At 41.5% G+C, this 27537-nt stretch overlaps 1 protein-coding gene across 4 annotated transcripts in view; it reads left to right on the top strand.

Annotated features, from left to right (window-relative positions):
* The window catches only part of LOC115224734 (arginine-glutamic acid dipeptide repeats protein), a 453168-nt gene that overhangs the window by 186515 nt on the left and 239116 nt on the right, over nt 1-27537 (top strand). For all 4 annotated transcript variants that reach the window (XM_029795610.2, XM_029795612.2, XM_029795609.2 and 1 more), the window contains exon 3: nt 21449-21554. In XM_029795610.2, the coding sequence (XP_029651470.1) occupies nt 21449-21554 (106 nt within the window). The remainder of the gene's footprint in view (nt 1-21448; nt 21555-27537) is intronic.

Below are 27537 nucleotides of genomic sequence, written 5' to 3'. Positions count from 1 at the left end.
CTGGGCTTACAAAGAATAAGTCCCGGGGTCAATTTGCTCGACTAAAGGCGGTGCTCCAGTATGGCCGCAGTCAAATGACTGAAACAAGTAAAAGAAAAAAAAAAGTCTGTGGAGTACTCAGCCACTTGCTCGTTAATTTCATGAGCAGCTTTTCCATTGATCAGATCAACTGGAGCCCCTCATCATCATAACTGATGGAGCGCCATTTGGTTCCCTACCCTTAATTGTTACCGTAGTAATTTTTTATTTCTTTGTTATCCCCCAAAAAGTCTTGAATCTGTCCCTATTCCCAATGGTCGGTTCCTTCCTCTACTGAACCCAAATTCTATCGGCCCCTACATTTCATTCACAAAAGCAAAAGCGGACATTCCCACATTCGAGTTCCAACTCTTGTTTCATTTATCGTCTTTTAATTTAATTTATAAAGGTTCGTTTCCGTAATTAATTACATTACATATGCTACTTTAAAACCCTCAGTTCTGCTGTTACTGTTGTTGTTGTTGTTGCCATTGTAGATATTTATACAGGGAAAGAAGTATTTAGACATAAAGTAGTTTTAATTATTTTGTGTTTTTTTTTAAACAAAATACGCGCAAAATATTGTAGTCCGGTGTAGAAAACGAGATCTGTTTACCATATATATACACTGGATGACCAAATGTCTGCTTTGTGTGCACACACACACACACATATCTGGTTTTATGTGTCTGTGTGTGTATATGTAGATGTATATAAACATGTGTTTGTAGATGTGGATGTATTTATAGTACGCGTATGCCTAGCTACACGTGTGCATCAAACTCTATATATATTGTAATGGTTTTGTACTTAGAAATTTTCCTGGGTTCCTAAGGAACTATGTGTGTATGTAATATATATGCATGTGTATAAATTATGTTTGTGTGTATGTGTGTGTAATATATGTGCACACACGTGTGTGTATGCGTGAGTGTATAAAACTAGTTCTCAGAGTAATTAAATGGCATAACAGATGTTGACAGAACAGTTTCCTGCAGCTGTGAGGGCTGAGAGAAGGAGGGAGAGGGCAGGAGAGGAATGGAGGGAGGGAGTGTAGCAGAGTTGCCAAGTCTCACAGAATGGTACTAATTGTAAGAGTACCATGCCACCGTTGATTCTGACAGCTCCTTGCTCTGTCAGAAGTGAGAGAGATGGGGGCCAGACGTAGCTGTGTGGTTAACATTGCATATCAACCACATGGCTCCCCAAACTGGATGGGTCTTATTCTGTGGCACTTTACCAATGTGTCCTCCGCCATAGGCCTGGAGGTTAACACGGGATAACTTGTGAGTAGGGTTTGATAGGCAGTCTGCTATTTCTAGCGTCTCGTCTGGCCATGTATGAGTTCCACTCTTGGCTGTTTTGTATAATAGTTGTTTAGTTCCTGTCATCCCTGATTAAGTTGTAGTTAAAAGCATTTTCTTCGCTTTTGTGTATGAAGCATGTACTTTATTGTACTTTATTTAAAGGCAGTTTAATTTGAGGGAGGTTTGGGTGCTATGCCTATCGCACTGTTGTGTGGGTCTAAAGAAAATATTTCATTGAATGGTTAAATGCCAGGCTGAAATAGTCCTGGAGTCAATACTATAGACCAAAAGCTTTGTCAGTGGTGCTCCAGCATGGCTGTCCTCCTATGACTGAAACCCGTAAAAGAATGAGTTGTGATGTTTGTACTCCTCATAAAATGGTACAAACCTCTGTTTTCAGGTTCTGTAGCCTGAACCGGGTATGACCCCTGGCCAACTCCTTGTCAAACCATCCAACCCATGCCAGCATGGAAAACAGATGTTAAACGATGATGATGATGATTTTAGATAGGTGCAAGCATAGCTGTGTGGTTTAAGCAGCTTACTTCTCGACTATGTGGTCTTGGGTTCAGTCCCACTGTGCGACACCTTGGGCAAGTATCTCCATAGCTCTGTATGCTTGAGGGTTTCTGTACCCATTCAGTAGTTGTAAGCGGGCATTATTGCTATCAGGGTCGTGGAGTCGAAACAAAAAACGTTGACTCTGACTCCTCTACTTTTGGCACCTCTGACTCCGACAAATTGGGTGAAGACAAGTTAACTCGTCTTTGCCAGGTAAGAGGTTAACCCTTTAGCATTCACAAACCAGACACAGAAATCTGATGCAGGGCTCCTGTCTGGCCCAGCTCCTGTGAAACCGTCCAACCCATGCCAGCATGGAAGGCGGATGCTAAACGATGATGATGATTCTCTCGAGTTTTTAATTAGTCTGCTTTATCTTGTAGCTTTGAGATTTTGATAAGGTAACTGTTAACTTTTTAGAATGACATTGTAGGGTAGGTGTGAGGGGGCCACATCTGGTCAATTTGAACATAAAAACAGGAGAATATTTTGGCTGGATATGGCCTGTTTAAATGCTAACAGGTTAAATAAATATCATCATCATCATCATTTAGCGTCCGCTTTCCATGCTAGCATGGGTTAGACAGTTCAACTGGGGTCTGGGAAGCCAGAAGGCTGCACCAGGGCCCAGTCTGATCTGGCAGTGTTTCTACGGCTGGATGCCCTTCCTAACGCCAACCACTCCGTGAGTGTAGTGGGTGCTTTTTACGTGCCACCCGCACAGGTGCCAGACGGAGCTGGCAAACGGCCACGGACGGATGGTGCATTTTACGTGCCACCGGTACGGGGGCCAGGCGAAGCTGGCAAACGGCCACGAACGGATGGTGCTTTTTACGTTCCACTGGTACGAGGCCAGTCGGGGCGGCGCTGGCAACGGCCACGAACGGACGGTGCTTTTTATTTGCATCCTTGAAACAATATGCAAAGATAACACAAGTGGTATGCAGGGCAGTTGTGTGAAGTTTGCAACGACCCACTGGTGGCGCCTGTGGCAGTAAACCTGTTAAACAATGATGAACAGAAGAGAATGTAAAGTTTTCACCCAGGGCCATGATTAGTTCTCTTCGGTTACATCAGCCTCTAAGAGTCTTCACTCTGGACATCTAAGAACAGAAAACCAGCTTTAGTTATATTGAAAGACTTTAGGCTCTTTAAGAAGAAGAAGCAGTCTTGTAGCTTTGCCGCCTTTTTGCACTACATACCATCATCTGTTTTCTCTCAGCATGTAGAATCACACAAGAGATGAAAAGTTGCTGTATTGAATCTCTTTCCTCTCTCTCTCGAAGATTTGTTTATTCTCAGAATCCTTTCAATTCCTGGAATTCCTAACCATTTTCTTTGCATTGTCTGATTAACTGGATTCTTTTTGTACAGTTTCAACACATTTCTGGATACCAGTTTCTGGATTAGCACTTAGTTAGCTCCGATAGGACTTCTTGTTTTATTTAAATTTTTCTTTCTTTAAGGTACCCTGCTGCTTCTCAACGCTCGTCGTGTATAAGTACCCTGAGTATCTGGCCTCCATTCTCTTTCTCTCTCTCTCTCTCTGTCTGTCTGTCTCTCTCTGGCTGTGTGCAATGCAGAAAGAGAGAGAGAGAGAGAGAGAGAGACTGCTTTTGCAAACAGAACTGATAGACTTTTAACTCAACATAAGATAACAGCTGACTATAATAGAAAGCCAGTTTAGACATAGAGGAAAGCTAATTTTGTTTCTGCTGTTTGTGTTTTCCTTAAGATAAACTGGTGGGGTGGCCGGGTGGATGGATGGATGGTGGTACTGGTGGCGGCAGTGGATGCAAAGATAACACAGGCTAATGCCTATTATAACATCTCTGGTATTTTTGCTGTTGTGATAACACTAATTTTTTTATTCATTTATTTATCTATTTGTTTCACCACCATCCGCTCCGCCATCATCTTCTTCTTCACTAGCATACGTACTCCTGCTCGGCTTTGTGTCTTTATTGTGTAGATTCAAATAGTGTTTTAGAGCCGAGGCAGTAAATAAATAGGCATTTAGTTACGTTATCTAGTGTTGTTGTTGCTGCTATTGCGGTTAGTTTTTTTTTTTGTTAAAGGAAGACGGCATGGATGGCGGTCGATCGGGCGATCGGCGAACGTGTGTGTGTGCACATATATATGAATGAGAATGTGTATGTACTTGTGTGTATGCATATATAAGGGTGGGAATATGTGTGTGTGTATATGAGTGGATGTACACGTGCATGTATCTGTGTGTGTGTGTGTGTGGTACAAATTGTAGGTATTTTCATAAACGTCCCTAGAAATATATGTCAAAGCGCCATCAAGCTCTGATAAATACAAGATGCCAAACCACGTCCTAATGTCATATCTGTTTTTCTTTGGATCTCTCTCTCTCTCTCTCTCTCTCTATATATATATATATATATATATAGGTGTAGGAGTGGCTGTGTGGTAAGTAGCTTGCTAACCAACCACATGGTTCCGGGTTCAGTCCCACTGCATGGCACCTTGGGCAAGTGTCTTCTACTATAGCCTCGGCGTATATATGTATATATATGTATGTGTTTGTGTGTCTGTGTTTGTCCCCCTAGCATTGCTTGACAACCAATGCTGGTGTGTTGTCGTCCCTGTCACTTAACGGTTCGGCAAAAGAGGCCGATAGAATAAGTACTGGGCTTACAAAGAATAAGTCCCGGGGTCGATTTGCTCGACTAAAGGCGGTGCTCCAGCATGGCCGCAGTCAAATGACTGAAACAAGTAAAAGAGAGTAAAGAGTATATATATATTCTGTTCGATGGCGGTGGTGGCGGTTCCTCGTCCTCTCCAACTTTGTCAGCCATACAAACAAAGTTTATATATTTCCTTCATCTCCTGAACACATCCTCCAGATTTAACCACAAATATCAGCTCAACTAATCTTGCTAAACAACAACAACAACAACAACGGATTATAAATAAGAATCGTACTTTTCGCTTTCTTTTTTTTCTTTTTTTAAAAATTTTTCTCTAGTCCGTAAAATTTTCATTTAATTACCACCACCACCACCTCCTCCTCCTGCCTTCCTCCACACTGCCGTTGTTCCTTTCTACTTTGTGGAAGTGTTTTATTCTGGGAACTGCGGGGGGTGGGGGGGGGAAAGTTTTTCCTTTTCCAATAAACATTTAAAAGCAAGAAAATTAAATTTTGAAATAAATTTAAAAAGTTGAGGCAGTAAGAATCTAGAGTTGCCTCCCTTACAGGACTGTGGCTGACACAGAGAGAGGGGGAGGGGGGAGACGACGGCATTAAAATTTAATCAATGCTTCTCCTCTGTGTCTGTCTGTCTTCTCTCTCTCTGTTCTAAATAGACCGGCACCTGAGGTGTTTCAATTTAACTTGGCCTCACTTCTGACTGTCTCAGCTAACAGCACCAGCAGCTGCAAGTGCTCATATTTTGTCAGTCTTTCGCTAAATCCGTTTCATTAAAATAAAGCAGTTGAATCTCCATAAATGCTTTTCGGCTTAAATACTTTTTTTTCTCGGTTTAGCCTCGGTTAATTCTGTGTAAAACAGTTTTAATATATAAAGTCATTCCATCTATGACCATCCCATCTTCTCAGCAGTATATTAAACACCATGTTTCCCATCTTCTAGCAGTATGTTATCTTGTGTGTCCTTCATTTATTAAAGAAGACTGTCTGTTTTAAGTAGAATTTGGCTGCTACTTCTAGCAACTCTGATTACTCAGTTCTCCTGTTCGCTTGCTGTTTAACACCAGGCCACTTCTGATTGATCAAAATCATTCTAGCCTTAACTTCCTCTCATTTTCAATCATAGGCGCAGGAGTGGCCATGTGGTAAGTAGCTTGTTTACCAACCACATGGTTCAGGGTTGAGTCCCACTGCATGGCACCTTGGGCAAGTGTCTTCTACTATAGCCTCGGGCCGACCAAAGCCTTGTGAGTGGATTTGGTAGATGGAAACTGAAAGAAGCCTGTCATATATATGTATATATATGTGTTTGTGTGTCTGTGTTTGTCCCCCTGGCATTGCTTGACAACCGATGCTGATGTGTTTATGTCCCCCGTTACTTAGCTTTTCGGCAAAAGAGACCGATAGAATGAGTACTGGGCTTACAAAGAATAAGTCCCGGGGTCGAGTTGCTCGATTAACGGCGGTGCTCCAGCATGGCCGCAGTCAAATGACTGAAACAAGTAAAAGAGTAAGAATAATGTCTCTAGGAATACATCACGCAGTGTGCCCTTCCTTTTCTTTTAATGATGAGGTTTATTTTGAGATCTTCCCTGTTTATAATGAACACAAACGCCTCTTCTGTTTGGACCTTTTCTTCCATCTCTATATGAATAACAAAACATTATATACCCTGATATGCAGGCGACTGTGTAAACCAGTCTCTGCTCTATCTTGGAGAGGAAAGAAGTGGTGTGATGCCTATTTCTTTATTACCCACAAGGGGCTAAACATAGAGGGGACAAACAAGGACAGACAAAGGTATTAAGTTGATTACATTGACTGCAGTGCATAACTGGTACTTAATTTATCGACCCCGAAAGGATGAAAGGCAAAGTCGACCTCGGCGGAATTTGAACTCAGAATGTAAAGACAGACAAAATACCTATTTCTTTACTACCCACAAGGGGCTAAACACAGAGGGGACAAACAAGGACAGACAAACGGATTAAGTCGATTATATCGACCCCAGTGCGTAACTGGTACTTATTTAATCAACCCCGAAGGGATGAAAGGCAAAGTCGACCTCGGCGGAATTTGAACTCAGAACGTAACAGCAGACGAAATACGGCTACACATTTCGCCCGGCATGCTAACGTTTCTGCCAACTCGCCGCCTTAGCTAACTCACTGCTCCTGGATAGGGCACCGGTTTGCATTCTGCTGAAAGGAACAGGATCCTTTTTTTTTTTTCTGCCTTGGAGAGAAAAGAAGTGGTGTGACTCTTCTGGATAGGGCACCAGTATATCCTTGATAGTGCAAACATGTAAATGAGCTTTTGAAATAGAAAACTGGATATATTGTACCATCAACTGCTGGGTACTCTGAGTACGTCAGTGTTCCTTCAACTTAGTTTGATCCTCTGGGTCACTGAACTTGTGGTTGTTTCACTTGCTAGAAATAGCAGCCAAGCTGCTATTAAACCTTGCCTTATCATTTACAGTAGAAACGAAAACAGAAAAATAGAAGGGAGAATACTGGCTAAATGAGGTCTAAATGTACGATATCGGTCTGGTCATGGATGGAATGCCTTTGGTGAAGGGTTTTGTCTGCTACGATCAAAGATTTTGGGTAGAGAGAACGTGTTCATGTAGCTCCATGTATCTTTGACATGAGTCTAACTCGGCATGCTTGTCTTCATGTGTGTGAGAGAACGGGTGAGTGAGTGAAGGGCACATAATTGGGGGAGCACTTGTGAGTCAACCCTAACCCTAACCCTTAGATATGTTATTTTTTTACCTTTTTACCTTGTTTCACTTGTTGGACTGTGGCCATACTGGGGCACTGTCCGGAAGAAGTTTCAGTCTTTTTTAAGTCTCGTATGTATTCTATTGGTCTTTTTTGCTGAACCACTAAGTTATGGGGATGTGAACAAACTAATACTGCTGGTCTAACACACACACACACACACACACACACACACACCACACACACACACACACACAAACCAGTGTTCCACAAGCTTTTTTTTACTTATATTGTTTTTGAAAATTCAGCCGCATGTCTGAACTAAAAATATAATTAAAAGTATAAGGAAGAAATTCTATTCAGGTTACACTGCGGCACACCAAGCATTGCTCCATGGCACACCAGTGTGCCATGACATACCGGTTGTGGAGCATTGATCTAAACGACAGGCTTCTTTCAGTTTCCATCTACCAAATCTACTGAGAAGGCTTTGAGTTGGCCGGAAGCTATAGTAGAAGGTACATGCGCAAGGTACCATACAGTGGGACTGAACCCAAAGCCATGCGGCTGGGAAGCGAACTTCTTACCACACAGCCACGCCTGCAGCTGTGTTGTGGGTATTTACTGCTGACTTTCCCTTCCCTGGGGGTCTGTTACCCCCATCAGTATCTCCCTGACCCGGCTACTACGGGGATACACATTGATCACATCACAACACCTTTCTCTCTCTCTCTCTCTCTCTCTTTCTCTTTCTCTCTCTCTCTTTCTTTCTCTCTCTCTCTTCTCTCTCTCTCTCTCTCTCTCTCTTTCTTTCTCTCTCTCTCTCTCTCACTCCGACTGATCTTTTTGTTCTTTTTTCTTTAGCTCCTTTCTTATTTTATGTCACTTACCTCCTCCTCTCCCTTTTTCTATCCCCCTCTCCCCCCCCTCTCTATCACACAGTCTCTCTCTCTCTCTCTCTCTCTCTCCTCTCTGATATTTTCTTTATTTTTTAGCTCCTTACCAATTTTCTCTCACTTGCTTCATTACCTTCACTTACCTCTCTCTCTCTCTCTCTCTCTCTCTCTCTCTCTGTGTCTCTCTCTCTTTCTCTGTCTCTCTCTCTCACCCACCTCAATAACCTCATCTGTCATCTCTCTCTCTCTCTCTCTCTCTCTCTCTCTCTATCCCTTCCCTGTACAGTTCACCCCTCTTCCCGCTTAAAGAACTGTTTTTGCTGGCAGGGGAGAGAAATTATAGGGCAGGTTAATTTAATTGGCCATTTTCACCGTCATCTGACAGTAATTTTGGTAGCTTTGCCCTGTCATCCCAGGCGTTAATCTATTATGCATATTTTTAGGGATGGGGGTAGGGGTCAGGAGGGTCAGCGCGAAATTACCATCAATCATACCTCCACCCATCCATACACCCTATTCTCTCTCTCTCTCTCATAAATATATATACACACACACACACATACACACACACACACACACACACACATATATATATATATATACACATACATACATACACAAACACACACACACACACACATATATATATTTATTTATATACACACACACACACACAATATATACATACATACATACACAAACACACACACATATTTACACACACACACACACACACACATATATATATATATATATACATACAAAAAGACGCACACACACACATATATATATACGCACATATACACATACATACATACACAAACACATGTATAGAGAGATATAAAACAATGGTATATAATAAAGATGATTGTGGAGCTCTCACTGAAGTCTTGCATCACCATTACTATGTCTCCACCACGCTTCTTCTGTCTCCTCCACCATCGCAACTACCACCATCGTCATTGCTGCAATCATCACCACCATCATCATCAGCTATTCTACTTTATCCACCACACTAACCTGGGACTTTCTCTTAAGAAAGTTGTGTGGTAACTAACTTGCTTATGAACCACACGGTTCCGGTTTCAGTCCCACTGCGTGACACCTTGGGCAAGTGTCTTCTACTATAGCCTCGGCCGACCAAAGCCTTGTGAATGGATTTGTTAGACGGAAACTGAAAGAAGCCCGTCGTATATATGTGTGTGTATATATATGACGCTAAACGATGATGATGATGATGATGATATGCGTGTGTGTATATATGTCTGTGTTTGTCCCCCTAGCATCGCTTGACAACCGATGCTTGTGTGTTTACGTCCCCGTAACTTAGCGGTTCGGCAAAAGAGACCGATAGAATAAGTACTGGGCTTACAAAGATTAAGTCCCGGGGTCGATTTTCTCGACTAAAAGGCGGTGCTCCAGCATGACCGCAGTCGAAACATGCCAAAAGCGCACAACGGATCCTGGTGCAGCCCCTGTCCTTATCAGTTTCTGTCGGACTCATGCCAGCATGGAAAGCAGATGTTAAATGATGATGATGACGATGGAATTGGTTAAAGCTTGTCAGTGCAGAATCTCCCATCGTTGGTTCGATGTATCTTTGTAATTAAAAAGGAGGAAAAAACAGTCAGTAATGCAAAAAACACTTCCATGAAATATTTCTTGAACTTTTCCCATTTGTTACATATTTGTAACGAAAGGTAAAACCGTCCAGGTATTTAAGGGATGTAATTAAGGCTGTAATGCAAATACCCAGTCTTTGGTGATAATCTGCTATAATCCTTCTTCTAAGATATCCTTGCTTCTCTGATGATGTGATGTCATTGTTGTTCTCCTTTCATCATCATCATCATCATCATCATCTTATCTCTCTTCTTCTCTTCATTATTTAAAATGTTGGGTTTAACTTTTATTTTTTATTTTATTTTTTTTTTAAATTTGAAAATTTTTTTTCTTCTTTAAGCTCTTTTCTTTTAAATCTTCTGCCCTTTTTCTCTTTTCTTTAATCCCTTCCATCTCCCCCTCATCACTTCTACATTCCCTCTCTCTCTCTCTCTCTCTCTCTCTCTCCCTCCTTTGATCTCAATTCATATCCGCTCCCCCCTCCTGCCTTCCTGTCTTCCTCTATCTTGTCTTTTAATTCCTCTCCCTTAATCTGTTCAGCAATCTTTCTCTTAATCTCTTCTTGACTCTGTCCCCCCACCCCACCCCTCTCTCTCTCCCAATATCTTCCATTTCCCATCATTTTATCGTTGCTGGTGAAAGTTGTGTGTGTGTCTATTTAATATATTAATATATGTAATGTGGAGGCGCAATGGCCCGGTGGTTAGGGCAGCGGACTCGCGGTCGTAGGATCGCGGTTTCGATTCCCAGACTGGGCATTGTGAGTGTTTATTGAGCGAAAACACCTAAAAAAGCTCCACAAGGCTCCGGCAGGGGATGGTGGTGATCCCTGCTGTACTCTTTCACCACAACTTTCTCTCACTCTTACTTCCTGTTTCTGTTGTACCTGTATTTCAAAGGGCCGGCCTTGTCACTCTCTGTGTCACGCTGAATATCCCCGAGAACTACGTTAAGGGTGCACGTGTCTGTGGAGTGCTCAGCCACTTACACATTAATTTCACGAGCAGGCTGTTCCGTTGATTCGGATCAACCGGAACCCTTGTCGTAACCGACGGAGTGCTTCCAAAAAAATATGTAATGTAGATTAGGCATATTAAACAGACACAGACACGCACAGCAAGCTGGCAGAATCGTTAGCATGCCAGGCAGAGTGCTTATTGGTATTTCGACTGTCTTTCCTATTCTGAGTTCAAATTCCGCCAGGGTTGACTTTGCCTTTTATCCTTTTCAGGGTTGATAAAATAAGTACCAGTCATGCCACCCTGAAATTGTTGGCCTTGTGCCAAAAATTAAAACCAATACACGTGTGTGTGTGTGTGTGTGTGTGTATTTATTTATGAGTGAGTGTGTGTATGTATGTATACTCTTTTACTTGTTTCAGTCATTTGACTGTGGCCATGCTGGAGCACTGCCTTAAATCGAGCAACTCGACCCCGGGACTTATTCTTTTGTAAGCCCAGTACTTATTCTCTCGGTCTCTTTTGCCGAACCGCAAAGTAACGGGGACATAAACACACCAGCATCGGTTGTCAAGCAATGCTAGGGGGACAAACAAACATATATACACACACGCATATATATATATATATATATATACATATATATGACGGGCTTCTTTCAGTTTCCGTCTACCAAATCCACTCACAAGGCTTTGGTCGGCCCGAGGCTATAGTAGAAGACACTTGCCCAAGGTGCCATGCAGTGGGACTGTACCTGGAACCATGTGGTTGGTAAACAAGCTACTTACCACACAGCCACTCCTGTATGTGAGCTTAAGTTCAGTGAAACCTCAGTTTTTGACTGCCTCTCATCACGATGAGCAAATTAGTTTACGAACAATTTTTTTCAGCATAAAATGACTTAGGTATGATGAATGGTGTCTTGAGTGATAATTACACACAAGCCAGCAACAACGGTTGGAGGACCAACTGGGTGTATCGATAGGAGACCTTCTGTTGTTGTCTAGCTTTTTTGCCCAGGGGCATATCCTTGCTTGAATTTGCTATGCTAAAAATAGTTTCAGGCTGCAAATATTTTGGGTGATGAACGACCTTAATTAAATTAAATTCATAAACCATGATTCCTCTCTTGATTGTCTCTTTGGCAGTGGAAAGATGCTGATGGGTCACAGACTGAGCCTGGGTTCAGATATGTATTTCTTTACTACCCACAAGGGGCTAAACACAGAGGGGACAAACAAGGACACACAAAGGGATTAAGTCAATTATATCGACCTCAGTGCGAAACTGGTACTTTATTTATCGACCCTGAAACGATGAAAGGCAAAGTCGACCTCAGCGGAATTTGAACTCAGAACGTAACGGCAGGCGAATACCGCTAAGCATTTCGCCCGGTGCGCTAACGTCTCTGCCAGCTCGCCTGGGTTCAGATATGGATGGGTTCCTCGTTTTGTGTTTGTTGATCAGTCGTAGAAACTAGCGTGAGATAAGTATAGATACCTAGGTTAGTGTTTATGGGGTCACGGACTGGGTTAAGGAACAAATATGGAAACGTAGGTTAGATATGAAAGTGTTGTGGTCAAAGTTTTTCTTTTATTGAACAGCAAGCAGCGTTGGCGGTGGTGGTGGTGGTGATCTAGAAGCTTTCCAATGAGTTGTTTAGCCCTAGGTCAGTCTTGATGGTGGATCAAAATCCAATCCATCTATGACCATACTGTCTTCTCTTCTGAAAAAGTGTACTACGTACAACATTATCTTAATATGTTTTACAAAACAAATAGCATGGTTTGAGGAAGACGTAGTTGTTATTTCTAGCAGATTGAGTAAACATTTAGAGGCTCTCTTGGCTGGTAATTTCCCTGTTTGATTAGTTTTAAGAAATGATTGCAATTTTAAGTCTCATTATTTTAGGACATTTGGGTCTTCAACAAATTGTATGGTGTATTAGATGTTGTTTTAGACAAGTTCAGTGTCCAGTTAGTATTCCATTCCTGTGCAGTCTTAACTACAGCGTCCAGTTGATATTCCATCTGTGTGATCAAATTGTCATTACTATATATAGGACAAGGTTTTCTCATACTTTTCTTTTAGACGGAAAACACAGGGTCAGTACTTTAAAAGTTGTAGTGTTTGCTATGGGAAATGTGTTGTAAGCCAGGCTGTAATGGTTTTAGTCAGGCAATGATGTACTATCATATGTTGCAAGTTTCCCTTGATGTTCTCTCACATTACTAATCAGGCTGTGATGTACCACCTTATGTTACGAATCAGACCGTGATGTACCAACATCAAAGATCACCTGTATTATCAGCTGTGTTTACAGACATTACCAATGAGGTTCAGGTGTATTTTCTACACTATAAATATAGGCGCAGGAGTGGCTGTGTGGTAAGTAGCTTGCTAACCAACCACATGGTTCCGGGTTCAGTCCCACTGTGTGGCATCTTGGGCAAGTGTCTTCTACTATAGCCCCGGGCCGACCAATGCCTTGTGAGTGGATTTGGTAGACGGAAACTGAAAGAAGCTTGTCGTATATGTGTATATATGTGTGTGTTTGTGTGTCTGTGTTTGTCCCCCTAGCATTGCTTGACAACCGATATTGGTGTATTTACGTCCCCGTCACCTAGTGGTTCGGCAAAAGAGACTGATAGAATAAGTACTGGGCTTACAAAGAATAAGTCCCGGGGTCGATTTGCTCGACTAAAGGCGGTGCTCCAGCATGGCCGCAGTCAACTGACTGAAACAAGTAAAAGAGAGAAAAGAGTATATATATATGTTTGTGTGTGTGTGTGAACTTGTTACTATTGTTCCTGCTGTTGTTTTCTCTTTAGCAAAACAGTGTCTTTCCATTCTTTCATGCCTGGCTCTCATTGTCAGTTGAGATGGAATACACTTATTTAATACTACTTGTTTAGGTCATCAGACTGCGGCCATGCTGGGGTACCACCTTGAAGAATTTTAGTTGAATGAATTGACCCCTCACCCCAGTACTTCTCTTCTTCTTTTTAAGTGTGTTACTGATTCTATCACTCTATTTTGCTGAACCACTAAGTTATGGAGATGTAAACAAACCAACACTGGTTGTCAAGTGGTCGTGTGAGACAAACACACACACACACACATGATGGGCTTCGTTTAGTTTCTATCTACCAAATCCACTTTACAAGGCTGTGTTTGGTTGTGGTCGTAATAGAAGACACTTGGGATTGAACCTGAAACGATGTGCTTGGAAAGCCAACTTCTTACCACACAGCCATGCCTGCTTATTTACTGTACCTGAATAGGCACAGGAGTGGCTGTGTGGTAAGTAGCTTGCTTACCAACCTCATGGTTCCGGGTTCAGTCCCACTGCGTGGCATCTTGGGCAAGTGTCTTCTGCTATAGCCCCAGGCCGACCAATGCCTTGTGAGTGGATTTGGTAGACGGAAACTGAAAGAAGCTTGTCGTATATATATATATATATATATATATATGCGTGTGTGTGCTTGTGTGTCTGTGTTTGTCCCCCTAGCATTGCTTGACAACCGATGCTGGTGTGTTTACGTCCCCGTCACTTAGCGGTTCGGCAAAAGAGACCGATAGAATAAGTACTGGGCTTACAAAGAATAAGTCCCGGGGTCGATTTTCTCAACTAAAGGCGATGCTCCAGCATGGCCGCAGTCAAAATGACTGAAACATGTAAAAGAGTAAAAGAGAGAGAGAGAGAGAGAGAGAGTTCCATTCAGTGTAAAGAGATCCTTAGTCGGTATGGGGGGGTGCTCTGTGAGGTTGGATGGTTAGGGGATGTGTAGGGGTGGTGGTGGTGTTGGTCATGTGTAAGTGATCGCATGTACCAACGATACTACGTACTTTACTCCTTCCCCCACCCCAGTTTTCATTCCCTCTCCACTCCTTCCCCCACCCCGGTTCACCTCCCTTGGATTTCCGCATGGATGATTTGCGTTATGTGCAATCAATGACTTTGTTTTCTTCATTGATTTATGTTTCTTCTCATCACTTTGCTTTTGATGCTGAGCTTGGCAAACAACGTCAACAGCAACAATGTTATCCAGGTCTGGTTTTTGTCCTCCAGTCTTCTTGTTCTTACTCAACGACAATTTTGTTTGTTCTAGATCAATGTGTGTTTGTGTGTGTGTGGGGAGGCGCAATGGCCCAGTGGTTCGGGCAGCGGACTCGCAGTCATAGGATTACGGTTTCGATTCCCAGACTGGGCATTGTGAGTGTTTATTGAGCGAAAACACCTAAAGCTCCACGAGGCTCCGGCAGGGGATGGTGGTGATCCCTGCTGTACTCTTTCACCACAACTTTCTCTCTTTCTTCCTGTTTCTGTTGTACCTGTATTTCAAAGGGCCGGCCTTGTCACTCTCTGTGTCACGCTGAATATCCCCGAGAACTACGTTAAGGGTATACGTGTCTGTGGAGTACTCAGCCACTTACATGTTAATTTCACGAGCAGGCTGTTCCGTTGATTCGGATCAACCGGAACCCTCATCGTCGTAACCGACGGAGTGCTTCCCCAGTGTGGGAGGGGGAGATGACAATGTTTTATTTATTTCAATTCCATTGTTACTGTCTTTCCACCCCAGACCCTTCGCATTTCTCGCCCCATCCCAAACTCTACCCCCTGCCCAATCCCATGAATGCCACCCACCACAGAATTGACATTTCACCATGAAAGAGAAAAAACTCTTAGATTTTATTTCCTGTTCGTTTAGGAACCTGGAATGAGTTTCTAAAGAATGTGGCCCTCACTGCTACATGTTGTCATTCTCTGTAATAGAATCATGTGGTCCATCTTGCTACATGTTGTCCATGTTCTTTGTAATACCATGCTCATCATCATCATCATTGTTCGACCGTGGTCGAGACAATGGAATTTACCATGCTACGCCAGACTTCACGGTCCATCATGGCATTACGGAGGTCCTGTTGCTGGATGCCTGTATCCCTGGAGATTACATCAGGGTAGGAGAGTGTGCGCCCTCTGGTATTGCGAGCAGATGGCTTCCAGAGGAGAAGAGTAGAAATTACCTCTTTTTCAGCTCTACAACAATGTCCAGCAAACTGGACTCTCCTACCTTTCACAAGAGATGACACAGGTGGTAGTTTCCCACATATTTGCATTTTGGTTGGATGACTCTTCCATGAGAGATTTTGAGCTCTCATAAGGAGGCGAGTGTAGGTTCCATCCGCCTCTCAAGCTTCTTTGATAACGTCCAGGTTTCTGAGCCATATAGTAGAATTGGTTCGACTGTGGCTTTGAAGATTTCAAGTTTGAAGTCTCTACTTAGATTTGATGACCAGATCTTATGCATGTCATTACAGGCTGACCAGGCCATACCCTTTCTAGTTAGAAAGTCTTTTCCAGATGATGATATGTATGACCCAAGATATTTGTAATCAGAAACCATATTTAAGGGCGCACTGTTGAGAGAATGGATGATGCTATCACTGTTGGACAGGCACTTGTTTATGTATTCAGTCTTGGCCTATTCAGACTGAATACATACCATGCTAGGAAAAATGCTTAGCGGCATTTTGTCTGTCTTTACATTTTGAGCTATAAATCGACTAAGGTCAACTTTGCCTTTCACCCTTTTGAGGTCAGATACGCACTGGGGTTGATGTAATCAGTTTAACCTCCACCCTCAAAATTGCTGGCCTTGTGCCAAAATTTGAAGCCAATATCTCCTTTATCAGTTTCCCCACAGTCTATATCCTGCTACATGTTGTCTTTTTGTGCTAGCCTCTTGTGGTCCACACTGCTACATGTCACTGCCCTCTAATAGTTTCCACTTGCCTATTTTGCTACTTGTTGCTACATGTTGCTACTTGTTTTCATTATTTCTGTCTCTGTAAGGCAGTGAGCTGGTAGAATTGTTAGCATGCCGGGTGAAATGCTTAGCAGTATTTCATTTGCCACTACGTTCTGAGTTCAAATTTCACTGAGGTAGACTTTGCCTTTCAATCCTTTCGGGGTTGATAAATTAAGTACCAGTGAAACATTGGGGTCGATCTAATCAACTAGTCCTCTCCCCTCAAATTACAGGCCTTGTGCTTAAAATAGAAAGGATTATTCTGTGTCTGTGATAGGCTAATTCCTTACTGCTACATGTTGCCAGTATTTCATATAATAATGGGAACCTGTGATGTATGTTACTACATGCACCAACGAAATTCCAGCAATGTCAGTTTCACTTCCATTTTCTTCACATGTAGTCAATCATGTTCCTTCCTCCATGTTCATAGACACTTTTATCCTCATGCCACCTAAAATATCTTGGACCTGCTAGAAGTAGCAGCCAAATTTCTCTTCAATCATACTAAACTGTATTTGGTGGTTAGGCCCTGGATCAGGAGCTTCAGTGATGTGGAACCACCCCTTAGCCTCTCTTGTTCCGCACTCTGCTCTGACCTGGTGTGAAAGCACTTGCCCGGACCCCACCTATGGTTCAAATAGTCTAGTGAGCCAGGGTATATTGAAGTCATGGGGTGCAGCAGGGTGGATGCAAACTATTTCAGTCAATGAATCTTCTTGGATCACTGGTGCAGGTGTAGCTGTGTGGTAAGAGGTTTGCCTCCCAACCACACGTCTCTGGGTTCTATCCCACTGTGTGGCTAGCACCTTGGGCAAGTGTCTTCTACTATAGCCTTGGGCTGACCAAAGCTTTGTGGGTAGATTTGTTAGATGGGAACTGAAACAAGACCATCATATATATATGTGTGTATATGTATATCATCATCATCATTTAACATCCATATGATGATGATGATGATGATATATATATGTGTGTATGTGATAGATATATGTATATATGATGGACATCATGTATGTATATACATATATATATATATATATATATATATATGATACATATACATATATGTATGTATATATATATATATATATATATATATATATAGGCGCAGGAGTGGCTGTGTGGTAAGTAGCTTGCTTACCAACCACATGGTTCCGGGTTTAGTCCCACTGCGTGGGACCTTGGGCAAGTGTCTTCTACTATAGCCCTGGGCCGACCAAGCCTTGTGAGTGGATTTGGTAGACGGAAACTGAAAGAAGCCCGTCGTATATATGTATATGTATATATATATCTATATGTGTGTTTGTGTGTCTCACCACCATTTGACAACCGGTGTTGGTGTGTTTATGTCCACATAACTTAGTGGTCTGGTGAACAGACCAATAGAGCGACTACCAGGCTTTAACTTAAAAAAAAAACACTGGGGTTCATTTATTTGACTAAGAATTCTTCAAGGCGGTGCCCCAGTATGGCCACAATCTAATGACTGAAATCAATAAAAGATAAAAGGACGTCGAATGTCAGTTGGATGCTGAGCAGATGAACAGAGAACAACGTGGCCAGGTTCAACCAGTTCAGTTTGTGAACTACGGCTCTGATCTGTAATCTTGGGTTATGCAGATGAAATGATCCAGCTATTGAAAGACTGATGTAATTAAAACGCAAACCAGATGCCGCGTCACTCAGCTGGGACCTCCAGTACGGACGAGTCGCATTGGTCCATGTAAGTCACCTGACAAGATCATGACGGTGATATGATTACGTCAAGATGGAATGGTCACAGTTGGAATGTCTCCTTGATCAGTTCTGGAGTTTATTCAACAATAAACCAAGCTGGGACTGCGAAGCTTGTGTAGTCCCATCAACAAGGAACCCACCAAATGTTAACCCTTTTGCCTTGGTAAACTGCAATGTTATCTTTCAAGAGAGTGATCCCTAAGTATTAATTAATCACTTTTAATTAAATTAATTCCTGATGCTCAGCTAATTAAGCTAATAATGAGAGATAATGATGATAATTTCTCAAATAAACTATTGCCTCCCCTTCTGTAGTTTAGACCGTTTGATGTTGATGGAAAGGAATTCACTCTGGTCTTGGTGGTGGTGGTATTATTATCATTAGGGTGGCAAGCTGGCAGAATCATTAAAACACCAGGCAAAATACTTCACAACACTTTGTCCGTGTCTGCACTTTCTGAGTTCAAATTCTACCAAGGTCAGTTTTGCCTTTCATCCTTTCAGGGTTGATAAATTAAGTACCAGTCAGATACTGGGGTCGATGTGATCGACTGTCCACATCCCTCAAGATTGCTGCCCTTGTGGCAGAATTTGAAACCTATAATTATTAAGCCAGCAAGCTGGCAGAATTGTTAACTCGCCAGACGAAATGCTTAGCAGTATTTTGCCTGTTGCTACTTTCTGAGTTCAAATCCAGCCGAGGTCCACTTTACCTTTCACCCTTTTGAGGCCCTTCACATTCTGGATTGTGCTGAATCTCTCTCTCAGAGTGAGCCTGTGGAGTGCTCAGCCACTTTCACGTTAATTTTGTGTGCCTACTGTTCTGTTGATTGAATCGGTTGTTGAAACACTTGTCATAACTGACGGAGTGCCAGGCAGCAGCAGCAGTAGCAGTAGTAGTAGTAGTAGTGATAATAGTGGTGGTGGTGGTGGTGGTGTTTGGAGTCGACTGCTTAAAGAACTATTTCTTCTGAAAGTTGGGATTTTATTTCTTCTGCCAGTTGATTGATGATTTTGTACTTCCAGAGAGGAAGAGAAAAGAAAAAAAAAAAAAAAAGACCGGTGCTCTGTACTCTAGCAGAATCGACCCCCCCCCCCGACCCTCTCCCATCTTCACCTGCACGTTTCCAGGGGTTTCTGCAGCAGTAAAACTTATTCTTACCTGCCGCAACAAAATATTTCTAATATAAACAATTCTCCTGCTTTTTTTTTTTTAAATTTTTTATTTCCATGCAAGTCTGTAATAAAATATCGCCAATCGGTTTCTTTTGACGCATTTTACCCCTCTCACTTGCAGAATGGCATGTGTGTGTGGTGGCGGGGAGAACCTGAGGCCTACAATAACCAAAAAACAAAAAATAAGGCAAAAACATGTTTTTCTTCCACAAGGTTTACCTAGCTGCCTTCACCTCTCTCTCTTTTCCATTTGTCTATCTCTGCCTCTCTCTTTCCGTTTGTCTATCTCTGTCTCTCTCTTCCACTCTCTTTTCGTTTGTCTATCTCTGCCTCTCTCTTTCTCTCTCTTTCCGTTTCTCTATCTCTACTCTCTCTTTCTCTCTCTTTCCATTTGTCTATCTCTGTCTCTCTTTTCTTCTCTCCAGCTATAAAAGAAAACCTAAGACATTAATTGCTGGAATTTGCGTCTAAATCCTTAATTGCTTAACCTTGTGATACACTGTGGGGTTCATATGGCCTTCGTGGGTCCCTAATAAATTGCTCATATTTCTTCAGTGCATCAGATATATCGTTTCTTTTAGTTGTTTCAGTCATTAGACTGCGACCATGCTGGGGTACCACCTTCTAGAAGTTTTAGTTGAATGAATCAGTCCCAGTTGCAATCTCATGGCCATTAATGACTGAAGGGGTTCTGAGAATGCATATACGTTGCGGCGTGTTTATGTCCCTGTAACTTGGCAGTTCAGCAAATGAAACTGATAGAATAGGTACCAGGCTTTATAAAAAAAAAAGGAAAAAAAGGGGACAGAATAAGAACTGAGGTCTATTCATTCGACTAAAAGAATTCTTCAAGGCTGTGGTGCTCCAGCATGGCCACAGTCTAATGATTTAAATAAGTAAAAGACAAAAGCTGAGCATAAACTGTTGTTGGTGCTGCTGATGATGATGATGATGACGTGATAGTGATGATGATGATGCGATGACGTGATATTGTTGATGATGATGATGATGACGTGATATTGTTGATGATGATGATGATGATGACGTTGATATGTGCTGATGATGATGATGATCGTTGATATTGTTGATGATGATGATGATGAGCGTTGATATGTTGATGATGATGATTGATGACGTTGATATGTTGATGATGATGATGATGATGATGACGTTGATATTGTTGATGATGATGTTGATGATATGTTGATGATGATGTTGATGATGATGATGATGAGACGTTGATATTGTGATGATGATGATGACGTTGTATTGTGATGATGATGATGATGATATTGTTGATGATGATGAGGACGTGATATTGTTGATGATGATGATGATGACGTTGATATTGTTGATGATGATGATGATGATGACGTTGATATTGTTGATGATGATGATGATGATGACGTTGATATTGTTGATGATGATGATGATGATGACGTTGATATTGTTGATGATGATGATGATGACGTTGATATTGTTGATGATGATGATGATGATGACGTTATATTGTGATGATGATGTGATGATGATGACGTGAATTGTTGATGATGATGATGACGTTGATATTGTTGATGATGATGATGACGTTGATATTGTTGAGATGATGATGACGATATGTTGATATTGTTGATGATGATGATGACGTTGATATTGTTGATGATGATGTTGATGATATTGTTGATGATGATGTTGATGATGATGATGATGATGACGTTGATATTGTTGATGATGATGATGACGTTGATATTGTTGATGATGATGATGACGATATTGTTGATATTGTTGATGATGATGATGACGTTGATATTGTTGATGATGATGATGATGACGTTGATATTGTTGATGATGATGATGACGTTGATATTGTTGATGATGATGATGATTGCTTAATGGTTTGTACTATTGCCAGTCTAACAAAACTTCTTTTTCCCCCTCTTGTGTTTCCAGACCAAACGCGATACCCTGGTGGTGAATGTGAAATGGTATTATCGTCCATCTGAAGTACCCTACAACGTTTACCAATACCTTGTACAAGATCGACACACAGAAACCAGTAAGTGGTTCTAGCTGTTGCCATTGTTCTTGCCGTTTCTTCTTGTTTTCGCATTTTCATTTACATGTGTCTCACACCTCCTCCTCCTCTTCATCCCCCTCGTCCTCCTCTTCATCACGTTCATCAAATGTCTGTTGCCTGTTTTTCTCTCTCTCTCTTTTTTTTCTTTCTTAAAGTAAACATCTATATCACTTTACTTCATAAACACAAACACACTGCCTTTGTCTCTGGCTTAGTTTTATAGTTTTTTTTTTAATATTCATGTTTTGGTTTTTTTTTTATCTATTTTATGTTTTTCCTTACACACACACACACACACACAACACACACACAACTATATATATATTTATATATATATATATAATATATAGGATAGACATACATAAATGTATCTTTGTATATATATATATATTATATATATATATACATATATACATACAGATAATCATTTAACATATTTATGTATTACATATGTGCATATATGTAAATATATATATATATATATATATGTGTATATATATATATATATAATGTGTGTATGTATATATAATATATATATATAATGTGTATATATATAATGTGTATATATATATATATATGTGTGTGTGTGTGTGGACACATACATATATTTATGTATGAGTACATGCGCATATCTATACATACACAGTGTGTGTACTCTGATGCATATGTAATGTGCATACTTGTTGACACAACTCTACGTTGTTGTTTGTTTACTTATGAACTGCAAGGAGTTACACGAAACTTCTCTCTCCCTCTCTCTCTCTCTCTCCTTCCCTCAGAAAAACATGACAAAGAGAATGGCCAACAGATCTTGTAAGTGGGAAAGACAAACAGACATACGTACAAACTGTTTTCAAGGTTAACAAACGGGGCCGAACGCCTGATTTCGAAGCATTTACAGGGCCCATTCCATTGTTTGTTGCTGTTGTTCTTGTTATTATATAGCCTTCGTTTCTTTTGTATATATTATACAACATGTATACTTGCATGAAAAAAATTGTTTTTTTGTATTGTATCCCGCCATTCTATATAAATACCCATTCTTTTAAGTCTGTCTTTGCACTGTGCCACTTATCTGTGGCCCTTGTGGCAAATAAAAAAAAAAATTTCATCATTATTATCAACATAGTATTAGGGGGGGGTCAATGTAATCAACTACCACTGCCCCGTTATTTCATACCTTGTGCCTTTAGTAGATAGGGTTATTGTTATTATCATTACTACTACTACTACTACCGCTACTACTACTACTACTACCGCTTCTACTACTACTACTGCTACAACTACTAAGGTGGCGATCTGGTAGAATCGTTAGCATGCTGGGCAAAATGCCTAACAGCATTTCGTCTGACTTTATGTTCTGAGTTCAAATTCTGCTGGGGTTGACTTTGCCTTTCATCCCTTTGGGGGTGGATAGATTAAGTTACTGTTGCATACTGGGGTCGATCTAATTGCCTGGCCCCCTTCCCCCCAAAATTTTGGGCCTTGTGCCTATAGTAGAAAGGATTATTATTATTTAAGGCAGCGAGCTGGCAGAATTGTTAACACATCGGGCAAAATGCTTAAAGGTATTTTGTCTGAGTTCAAATTCTGCCAAGGTCAACTTTGCCTTTCATCCTTTCAGGGTCAATAAATTAAGTACCAGTGAAACACTGGGGTCGATATAATCAACTAGTCTCCTCCCCCAAATTTCAGGCCTTTTTCTTCCAGTAGGAAAGATTATTATTATTTTAAAGGCAGTGAACTGGCAGAATTGTTAGCTTGTTGGACAAAATGTTTGGCAATATTTCATCTGTCTTTATGTTTTGAGTTCAAATTCTGCTGAGGTTGGTTTTGCCTTCCATCCCTTTGGGGGTCTATTAAGTAAGTACCAGTTTAGCACTGGGGTTGATTAGTAATTGCCCTGCCCCATCCTTGAAATTACTGGCCCTTTGACCTGAGTGGATTCATCTGATTTCTGCAGTAAAAGAGTTACTATACCAATATATATATATCTATCTATCCGCTCAGTCGAAGTTGACTCTCGGTTACTCGTTCGATCAGTGTCCTCCAGTCAGTTCTATCCTGGGCCGCTTCTTTCAGATTGGCTATGTCCATTCCGGTATCACTCTTGATGGTGTCAAGCCAGCGGGTTCTTGGTCGGCCTCTTCCTCTCTTGTCACTGACCATTCCGAGCATGATGTCCTTCTCCAGGGATTTTCTCCGCATAATATGACCAAAATATATATATATACTATATCTGTCTGTCTGTCTGTCTGTCTGTCTGTCTGTCTGTCTGTCTGCTGTCTTGTCTGTCTGTCTGTCTGTCTTCGTCTGTCTGTCTCGTATGTCTGTCTGGCTGTTGTCTGTGTCCGTCCGGTCCGTACGTCCGTCCGTCGTCCGCCGCCCGCCCGCCCCCCGCCCTCCCGCCCAGTCGAAGCTACTCTCGGTCAATGTTGGATCAGTGTCCTCCAGTCAGTTCTATCCTGGGCCGCTTCTTTCAGATTGGCTATGTCCATTCCGGTATCACTCTTGATGGTGTCAAGCCAGCGGTTCTTGGTCGACCTCTTCCTCTCTTGCCACTGACCATTCCGAGCATGATGTCCTTCTCAGGGATTTTCTCCGCATAATATGACCAAAATATATATATACTATATATCTGTCTATCTGTCTGTCTGTCTGTCTGTCTGTCTGTCCGTCCGTCGTCCGTCCGTCCGTCCGCCCGCCCGCCCGCCGCCCGCCCTCCCGCCCAGTCGAAGTCTACTCTCGGTCACTACTTGTTGGATCAGTGTCCTCCAGTCAGTTCTATCCTGGGCCGCTTCTTTCAGATTGGCTATGTCCATTCGGTATCATCTTGATGGTTTCAAGCCAGCGGGTTCTTGGTCGACCTCTCCTCTCTTGCCACTGACCATTCCGAGCATGATGTCCTTCTCCAGGGATTTTCTCCGCATAATATGACCAAAATATAATATATACATATCTATCTGTCTATCTATCTGTCTGTCTGTCTGTCTGTCTGTCCGTCCGTCCGTCCGTCCGTCCGTCCGTCTCCCGCGCCGCCCACAAGCCCACCCGCTCAGTCAAAGTCGACTCTCGGTTACTCGTTGGATCAGTGTCCTCCAGTCAGTTCTATCCTGGGCCGCTTCTTTCAGATTGGCTTTGGCCATTCCCGTGTCACTCTTGATGGTGTCAAGTCAGCGGGTTCTTGGTCGGCCTCTTCCTCTCTTGCCACTGACCATTCCGAGCATGATGTCCTTCTCCAGGGATTTTCTCCGCATAATATGACCGAAATATGCCAATCTATGTTTTTTTCTCTCTATGTTCCAAACACCAGCTTAATCCTTTAAACTGCAAAATCAAATTCCATGATTATTCTGGTAATTAATGTTAAAATATCTATCAAAATATTAGAATTGGTAATTTCAATAAACTTGATGTTTCTCAACAACAATAGATTCAAACATCACATTCCTCAACGAAAGATAGATTGGTTTATAAAACCACTTCCCACAATTAAGGGTATCTGAAATTTTGAATGGCTAAATCGGATTTCTGTTAGAAAACCATTAATGTATCTGTGAGGTGTAATTCGAAGGAGAGTTGGCTGTTATAGCCAGCAGGTCAAACAACAGTGTAAAAAACCCTTTTGATGATGGTCAAGAGATAGTTATATCTTTAACCTTTAGCTGTTAGTCTGGAAATTTCTGCCAAGACGACGGGGGCAAAGCTTTGATACTTTTATACACTGGACGACAAATAGATGTGTGTTTCCTGATAGAATTTTGGCAATCATATTGATTTCTGATAATTAAGCATATTGGTGTCTTTGTTTCATGTTAAATCTCAATGGACTCTGTCTCTTTCTCTCTCTCTCTCTCTCTCTCTCTCTCTCTCTCTCTCTCTCTCTCTCTCTCTCTCTCTCTCTCTCTCTCTCTCTCTCTCTCTCTCTCTCTCTCTCTCTCTTATCATCATCATCATCATCATCATTATTATTATTATATTATTATTCGTGGTGTAATTACTGTAATTTACTGTACTGCACTGTCCTGTTGTTTGAATTCACACGTCGTATTTATTCGGTTCATGTGTACCGCTATTTCAGTTAATTATACGACACGATAATTATACACTGGCACTCTCGTTTGTCTGTCACATGGCCGGGGCTGCGGGTATAAAAGCAACACACCATATTTCACTGTAAAGAATGTTGCTATTTAATATTTCCTCCTCCTTCTCTTCCCTTCTTACTCCTCCTCCTCCTCTTCATCACCATCACAATGTCTGCATTTCCATGCTTGCATGGATCAGACAAAATTTCTCCGAGGTAGGTTTTGTACAGCCAGAGACTCTGCAGGTTGTCAACCCTCATCAGTTTCCAACCAAATAAATATTTCCCCTAGCAGTTTTGAACAAGAACAGCTCAACGGCCAGACATGTTTTCGTGGAAGACTGAATATGGACAACACTGCTTGTATGATGGTGATATTCGTTTACAAGATAAACTCACAATGTCAAGACAAGGAAACATTCACAGATATTTATATAATATCGGCAGCGAGCTGGCAGAAACGTTAGCACGCCGGGCGAAATGCGTAGCCATATTTCATCTGCCGTTACGTTCTGAGTTCAAATTCCGCCAAGGTCGACTTTGCCTTTCACCCTTTGGGGTCAATAAATTAAGTACCAGTTATGCACTGGGGTCGATGTAATCGACTTAATCTGTTTGTCTGTCCTTGTTTAGCCCCTTGTGGGTATTAAAGAAATATATATATGTGTGTGTGTGCATGTTTATGTGTCTGTGTTTGCCCCCCCCCCATGCATTGCTTGACAACCGATGCTGGTGTGTTTACGTCCCTGTAACTTAGCGGTTCGGCAAAAGAGACCGATAGAATAAGTACTAGGCTTCCAAAGAATAAGTCCCGGGGTCGATTTGCTCGACTAAAGGCAGTGCTCCAGCATGGCCGCAGTCAAATGACTGAAACAAGTGAAAGAGTAAAAAGAGTATATATATATACACTACGATTTACCCCAACCATACCTCACCCCGGGTGTCTTTCTATTGTCTTGGGTCACCGAATGTTGTGTGGTGGGTAGTGAGGGGTGATGAGGTGAATGTTGACATTCTGGGCCAAACTGTGGGGATGTGGGGATCACATTCTCTACAAGTGATATGTCCTTCATCCTGTGCTTTCGAAGGCAAGCAGAATATGAGATGCTTTACTTAAAAGACTGGTCAAGGGTTGGGGAGCGGTGGAGCGTCTGGTTGTAAAATGGATTTCTGTCTAACCCATGAAGGTATGGAAAAATGGACGTAAAAACAGATAAAGATAAATATATGCCTATGTATGTATAATACATATATATGTGTGTGTAGCTCTATCTCACTACATCTATCTATCTGTCTGTCTGTCTATCTCTCTCTCTCTCTCTCTCTCTTTCTATATATGTATATATATTATAATATATATATATAAATAAAAATACATACACACTCTGTCACATGTGTGTATAGCTTAATGTATGCATGAATATATATGTGCATGTGTATATATATATATACACACACATGTATGTTCATGTGTATATATGCATGCATGTGTATATTTATGTATATATGTATATTTATACACACACACACACACACGTATGTATATTTATGTATGTGTATATATATATATGTGTTTCTCTATGTATATACACACACACACACAAACATGGGGCCATGTAGTTAGCAGTACAACATCCTACGCACGCAGTTTAGCTTCCAGCTTCTCAACTGCTCCATTCATGCGTCTAATTTTATCTGAGTCTCTCCATTGAAAGTCGATCTGGCAAAACAATCCACCTGAAATGATATGTGCAACTTGATGATTAAACCTGCGCGCATTTCTGCATCTGCTGTCCATTAAGGATTCCTGTCGATGATTACTTACAATTTTCACTTTATCGCTTCTCCCTTTCAGCTTTTTATAGCACAAGATAT

The sequence above is a fragment of the Octopus sinensis genome, linkage group LG26 (assembly GCF_006345805.1).
Source record: "Octopus sinensis linkage group LG26, ASM634580v1, whole genome shotgun sequence".
Lineage (NCBI taxonomy): Eukaryota > Metazoa > Mollusca > Cephalopoda > Octopoda > Octopodidae > Octopus > Octopus sinensis.
The sequence above is the reverse complement of the archived record's forward strand: the minus strand, read 5'-3'. Positions and strand labels throughout refer to the sequence as shown.